At 34.4% G+C, this 7,978-nt stretch overlaps 1 protein-coding gene across 2 annotated transcripts in view; it reads right to left on the reverse strand.

Moving 5' to 3' along the window:
* Nucleotides 1-6,104, reverse strand: part of LOC139490803 (phospholipase D1-like) — a 57,557-nt gene extending 51,453 nt beyond the window's left edge. Inside the window, exons 1-2 of one of the 2 annotated variants that reach the window (XM_071277844.1) lie at nt 5,559-6,104; nt 892-989 (exon numbers count right to left, since the gene is read on the reverse strand). In XM_071277844.1, the coding sequence (XP_071133945.1) occupies nt 892-989; nt 5,559-5,575 (115 nt within the window). In that variant the 5' untranslated portion in view covers nt 5,576-6,104. Of the gene's footprint in view, nt 1-891; nt 3,417-5,558 lie in introns of those variants that run through there. The other variant, XM_071277843.1, reaches the window with a different exon arrangement.
* Nucleotides 6,105-7,978: the final 1,874 nt, after the last annotated feature.

Here is a 7,978-nt window from a genome sequence, read left to right on the forward strand (position 1 = left end):
GAGCTAAAAAATACACAAACTGATTAAAAAGTGTGACATGCAAGACCAGGGTGAGGCGCATCATAGTTGGATCAAAAGGGGGGCCTATTTGGAATCCGGGTCTGTTGGCCCTGATTTTTTTTCTTCTAAATGTTGTCTAGTCGCATAATTTTAAGTATTTGAACAAAATTTGTTGAAAAATTGACAGAATATTTATATTGCCGCAATCAATTTATCATTTTCCCTTTGATTTGCAGAGTAGAATACTGGAATACAATGTATTTATCTTTATTGATATTTGATAACAAAATAATTGTATTCAGCTGTCAATCATGAATGTATGCAGTATAACTGAGACTAGTCTCAGAGTACATTTACATGTATATAAATAATAAATGAACCTGCAAATCCGTTTCATGATTTACAGTTAGTACATCATTGTTTTTATCAATTTCAAGCTGAATATTTTATCAAAAGAAAACGTTTGTTTTTATTATTAATCCATCAAAAGACAAGTATCACAATAATCAGTGATCCGATTTATTTTGTCAATGAACAATTAATGATCCTAAACAGGCCTTAAACTTTAAAATATTTCCATGTTTCCATAAATTTTAAGAATATAATATCTGAATAAGTTTATTCAACTTCAATGCCCTGAATATTTTTTTTTTTTAGTAAGGCGAAAGGACTCTATGGGCGAACGAACTTAGGGGGAACGGACCCAGGGCGAACATGTTACATGTATTAGGGTGAACGGACCCGATACCGCCTTTTTGTGGGAAAAATTTGGTAGATTATATTATAGGGAATCCCCAGTCCCATGACTGGAGCGCCCCCTCCCACTTTACAAAAAGTTCTGGATCGGCCACTGTGCATTTTGAGTAAAAAAATGACATAATTCGGTATTACCTGCATGGTTTTCACCGTCTGTGACATCGAAGCCATGGCATTCCGGGAATTCAACATCTGGAAGTCCATCTAGCTCATCAAAATCAGAATCCTGATCACTGGCAAAAGAATGAGAGCGTAAAAATTCGGGAAAATAGGAATTAAAACTGTTCCCACTAAAAGTACTTGTAGGACTATCTGGTTCTGGTACGTTCAAGTCTATGCTGTCGTCAGCAAATCTAATAGTAGGTACAGCTCGTTCCACTAAAGGAGCTGATTCTGTTGCTGTCGCCATGCATTACAGTTTTCTTATTTTATGCCAAAGTGTTATTATTTTTAAAATAAGTTTCCAAAGTTAGATAAAGTTGTTTTCAGTAGCGGAAATACACAAAGAGAGATAATTAAAGAAACAAGACGTTTCGGCCACGCAACAAATTCGGCCTTCGATTTTTTTGACTTAGTTATAAAAAATAATAGATCAATCATAGATGTATGTATAAACGTTTTTTTCTATATATCTATCCATTTGTCACACTACTGAAACATATATATTATAACAGTCCCAGCATCTATGCACAAAGTGTAGTCGTTACAGACATACTCAAGTTAAAAGACCGTGAAAAAGTTAATTTGTTGTTTCAATTATATCAGAGACTTTCTATACTAAAATAGCTAAGAAAAATATGGACATCAAACCAATACAGTAGAGACACCAAAATGAAAATTTATAAAAGCAATGTAATATCAGTGTTGCTATATGGGGCAGAATGTTGGAAGATGAGCAAGAGAAATTGAGATAGACTCAAGTTATATATATATAACACCTTCAACACCAGGAACTCGGAAGTTGCGTAGAATCTTTAAGTTATTTTGGCCAACTATGATATCCAACGCAGAACTGCTACAAAAAGCAAACATGTGCAGCATAACCAACACCACTGATATCAGTAGCGTGGAAAAAATATGACATCAACGTTACGTTACAAAATGTTTTTTTTAATTTAATGTACAATACTTACTTCAGTTATACACTGAACAACACAAACAGTTCAAATAAGATATTAAAACATAAACAATGATATATAAGCCCAATCTTATTTTGAATACCTATTCTCATCAGAAAACACTTTATCCCGAATCTTCTTGTACAGTGGCATCTTTGATAAAGAAAGACACTAATGATTCCAATTCCTCTTAAACTGACCACAACTTTTCGGCAATTAAATGCAATACGAAGAAGACATCATCGGCACTCATTCGATTGATTCAAAATAAATAAATCCAAAGCCACTGATTAGGTTTTCAAATTTTAAATCGGAGCTTGATATCATGACAACTTTACTGCCTATCGATCATGTTAAAATATTGAGAATACAACATTACGTTTGCAATGTAAAATAAATCACCAGTACAGCTTGCATACGAACAGTTACATAATTTGAAATTTAAATGAAAAAGAATCCATACAGTCATTCCCTTTCTGGTCGAAGTTATAGACTTATTGCCAAAACTCGAACTCTGTCTCACACCGCGAGTTTTTATTCTTAGAAATGTATACGAGTTTCCGATGAAATTTGGATGAGGAAAACTTAAGCCAGAGTGCGGAAACGAAAATGGAATGGACGGACGGAAAGTCCGAAGAACGATCAAGGATAACACTTAATGCCATTGTTGACAACAGCAGGAACATGATCTCTTCACGAAAGACGTTAATTCAGCAATGAAATGATGAATAAATAGTAACTAAGTCAGAAAGAAAATGCGGTTACATTTTGACCAACTCACACAAAATAGGATAGGAAAGTAAAACAAACCTATAATTTTGTAACGAAAGATGACAAAAATTCGTTTAAAGGACGAAATTAATCATGCAAGTAGGAGACAGCTGTAACCAAGGAAATAATAATTTTAAAAATGCCACTTTTAAAAACTACAAACTATTCGAGTACAAAACTTTTAGGTATTACAATTATAAAGAAAAAAATCATAATCTGTTAAGATTGAATAAAGAAAACTAACACACAAGGGAAAGTAAGTTTATCAACGACTAGCCATGCAGCAATAAAAGAATGATGTTATAAGTTTTAAATGAGAGAAAAAAACCCGCATCAAATACGAGTGAATGAAGTCAGAAATGTGAAAAGTATACAAAATAAAAACGGATTGAAAAATCCTAAATATCAACAAAGTGATACTTATAGGTACAATAAAAGCAATGTAAGGTGCTACATATGAAAAAAATCAAAAAATAAAACTAAAATAATAATCACTGGTTTAAAATGCTTCAGAAACACAGCTTATATTTCTAAGAAATTATCATCGTCCTGTATATGTATGACATATTTGCCACTGGACGTTAAGCAACGAACAATCAATCAATCATTATAAGAAATCACACCGTGACATTTCAGGAATGACTGTAATATTAGTTCTGCCTATGAACAAATAGCATAAAAATGTGGTGCACACTGAATGACCCGCAGAAGTCACCCACATATATGTTTATCTTTCTTAGAAACCACACACACATATATATATATATGCAATCATACCACACCTTCTTATTATTTGTGAATGTATATGAAAAATAATATGTCATAGCAAAAAATTCAATAGTTTTTAAGACGAAATACTATAAAATATTTTCCAAAACTCTTAAGATTGATACTTAATAAAAGACCGGACCGGAAAAAATTAACTGTTCTAGCAAAAGATAAAAACATATATTTGCTCCACTGATTATTCCCCACCCCGAAAAGCGAATCAAAGGGAGTAATTTACTTCTTACTTTTACCTTACTTTAAGCTGGGGTCACACATTCACGATTTTTACTGCTGTCCTTGACAGGACCATTCCCGATTAAAATTTGTCAAAAGTCTGATCAAGATCCTGTGAATCGTGGATGGAAATTCGATTTGTATCTTTCGCCAGGTAAAATTCGACCGAGTCTGTCACGAATGCGTCCCGATTCTACCGAATGTAATCCGACAGAGATCAGATAGTGACAAGACAGTGAACCGACGCTGACGGAAGTTATCCGTTCGAAAACTGTCGGCATAATCGGGATGATCAGGTACTGTCGGAACGTAATCCTATCACGGTCCGCTCTATCGCATTGCAAACGGCTTTGTCTGGTCTCAGTCGTATTGTATTCTGTTATTGTCGGGACTTCTCCAGATCATTCCCGTTCCACAGGACACCGTCTCGAATACACAGAACATTGTTAGGAATTCGATCCGATACAGCAGAATCTGTCACGACATAGGCACGATTGTAATCCGACTAGACAAAATCGGCTGAGCTTCCCCGAATGTTACGGGACGCACCTAACTGTCGGGGTGCTTTGCCGAACTATTCGGACCCTTCCCGACCAGTAGGAATCTGTTACGAACTAAAACGACTGCGTTCAGACAATAATAGGACAATCCAGATAATTGAGGATACTAATCCGACTTTTTCACTTTTCGTGTCGTATCGCTGTCTGATCTCAAACGGGAGCAATAATCGGCAATGTGTGAACCCCGCATTATATGCATTTGTACTTGCTATAATACTAAATTGCCAAAGTATCGATTCGCATTAGCATTTCTCAATGCGTTTGGTCAAGTTAGATGTATAAATACAAAAATACAAATAAATACAAAACATATACACTCTATGTAAATTAGGAAGCAATAATCCATACAAAAAAATCGTGTTGTTTACAATGTCCTTGACCTATGTTTACCTTTTATATTGAATGTTGAGCAAATTTAACATAACCAATTATTCAAACCATGTCATTTTACAGTGAAACAAGAACATATAAGTATTTAGCGGTGTAGGAGTGGACTAAAAGGTGGGGATCGAGCACTTCTGAAAGTGAAAAGCCAAACAAAAGAAAATTTCCAAAAGCCTTATAGTCCAGGAGTAAGTCACCCTTTTAATTTTTTATTCTTATACAAATTTTTTTTATAAAGAACAAAAGTTGAAGAGAGACTGCCAATTGGTCCACAGTCATATACAGCAATACTATTTTATTATGATATTAGATGCCCGTCATTGATAGACCGACTCTACGACAAGAGGGCATATGTGTGACAGCATACAGTCTTCTACAAATGACCGGTCCCGATAAGAGTATATCAAGCCTATAATAGGCCAGTATTCGGCATAGTATGTAAATACTTTGAATAAGTAAATGCATTACCCGAAACAAGCAAATTAGAGATCTACCACTCAACTCCAAATAAATGAGAGAAAAACCATTAAGATGTGACATAAGTCAACCAAAGACTATACTCCTGACTTGGTATATGATAATATGGCCCTCTACGTAACTTTCTTCGGTTACTGAACCTATATGTACCTGTTCCATCGATCAAGCCAAAACCAGTAACGGATCCAGAAATTTTCATAACTTGGGACCCACTGACTGCTTAAGAGGGGTCCGCGCCAGAGGCACTTGTCTCAGAAAAAATTTCCTATATACCTTTATATAACACATTAAGGTATATAGGAAAAATATTTCTGAGAAAAATGCCTGTGACCCGCGACAGTCATACTTCACTTATTCCCTATTTATAATTAACCATTCTTTTCCACAAAAGGGGGGGGGAGGATCCCCTTTCCTTTCTAAATCCACCCCTGGAAACAACACCCTAGGTTTTAGATTAGTGCTGTCAAAAATAGTGTTTTTATGTACTTACTCCTCGGTGACAGACATATCCACGACTAGAAAGTTATCTTACACACTATTTTCTCATATTTTACATATATCCGTATAAGTTAAACTGAATTCAATACTATTCCTACATTTCTATGAAATGATTTATACAAAACTAGTCATATATATTTTCTTCCAGATGTTACAGTAGCACGTGGTTTGTAGGATTCGCTCGGTTATACTCATTGATTCACTATATAAGTAATCCAACAATTTAAATAATTCAAATTAAGTAAAGCTATTGTTATAAAATAATATTTCCCGATTTTTTTACACGTACTAAATGGTCGGAAACGGATATATTACGATATCTACTTGTAGGGGATTTTGAACAAAGGTAAAATAACACAAACATCACTCCCATCAAAAAAGGAATTACTACAAACAAAACATAAGATGAAATCGAACTTCAAAGCCTTCAATTAAGTGATGAATTGTTTATTTGTACATACACAAACCACGTAACAGATGAACAGATATTGCCTATTTTATACATTGTACATAGTTATTGATCCAATTAACTTATATCATTCGTTTGTCTTATGGTGATTTGATTAATTCTTTATGAAGCAAAACGTCAATGGTACAATTAAGGATAACACAAAAGCGTGACAGACTTTCTTCACTACACTTCCACAAAATCTGATCAAACCGAAGTCTGCTTATGTAACAAAATGGTCCAACAACACCCTGATCAGCAAATATATGTGTTGCAACTCATATAAAGCATTCTTCTGTAATGAAAAGGTAGATATGGTAGATAAACTTACAGGTAGTTCGAACTGTGATGAGATAATTGAAGTTCTTGATTTCGTGCTAGATTCTTTTACGGTGCATGAAGTTGTTTATAGAGCCCGTGAATTTAGTTGCAATTAGTATAAACCTAAACTTTTGCTTCTTTGAGTTTAATTATAAAAAAAGTCATCTATTTAATTTCGTATTAAGATATCTAATATGTCTTATTTATATACTAAAATGTCTTATATTCCAGCATATATACGTAGCAAGAAAGAATATGGGTGAAAATGATCTCCTCTGTCTGCAACATGTCTGTACATTGATGATTTCTGACAGATATTTCGACAACAAGTGTGTGTCAAAGTTGATGGTATCATAAACCCAAGAGCTAAATGTCTAAGTGTCTCAATGAAAAGACCAAGATATGGAATGAATTTGCCTTCTCAAAATCAACCAACAAGAGAAGATCTTTGAGTATTGTCTTTATCAGTGCTGATATTGATTTGTTTCCAAAGCATTGAAAAATCTACATGTATATATGGCAATATCAGTTATGGAACTTTCGATCAAGCAAACTGTTGGTGCTCATGTACAGGGAATAAAACTGTTTATCACGTCCATACACTTTTAATTCATTGGATGCGAAGTGATTGAAATTTAAGACTGGGAAAATATGGCTAATCTCCTTGAAAATGAAATGTTCCATGGACTAGCTTTCAGAAACTACACGTACTATAGGTTTTTTTTTAGAGTTTTGTGTGTGTGGGTGCCAATCTGATGAGTAAATCTTTTCCAACTAGTTTTTAAAGTTTGTTTTTTTCATTAGAGGCAGTTACACGGCTGTCAAAGGTTATGCAGACTGACATTTCAATGGAGGACAAGATAGAACGTTTTGATTGTCGCTCTTAAATTTTTTTAGTTTAATATGAAACCAAGAAACAATTCTGAGTTATGACCGTGTACTATCATTAATATATTGGATATTGAACATTTAATTCTACATAAAAAAGCAAGTATGTACAACAGAGCCAAGTAATTAACATATCTAATGATACTCTGAAATTGACCATTGTTTACAATTGTAAACAAAAATGGCGGACCCTGAAAATCGCATTGTAAATAACTCATTAGTGGACACTCCTGTTGGAAATTCAATCGAAAGTGCACGCCAAGTTTTATATGGACAGCATCTTAACTATGTACCTTTCAACACACCAGCAAATCTGCATGGCAACCCACAACAGAAATTGGTTTTCTCCGATCAACCCTCCCCCCAAATTTCGAACGCACAAAATACACAAATCTGTCTAGAATCTATATTAAATGACATTTATACAAAACTGTCACATCTTGATGCTTTACCGTCGATTGATAAACGTCTAGGGGGATCGAAAGCAGATTCTCATCATTAGAAACACAACTTGCCGAAGTCAAGCAAGATATGAAGCAAATAGAAGGCAGAGTAACTGGATCTGAACACGTACTAAGTTAAAAAGATTGAAAACAGATTTTGCTTTATAACGGAGGAATTCGATAATATGAGACAAGAAAATATGGAACTAAAAGAAAAGCTTCTCGAAGTTCAGTCAAGGTCGATGAGGGAAAATTTTCTTTTTGGTGGTATACTCGAAGATCCGAGGGAAAAAGATGACTATGATAATATTG

This window comes from Mytilus edulis, chromosome 10 (genome assembly GCF_963676685.1).
Source record: "Mytilus edulis chromosome 10, xbMytEdul2.2, whole genome shotgun sequence".
NCBI lineage: Eukaryota > Metazoa > Mollusca > Bivalvia > Mytilida > Mytilidae > Mytilus > Mytilus edulis.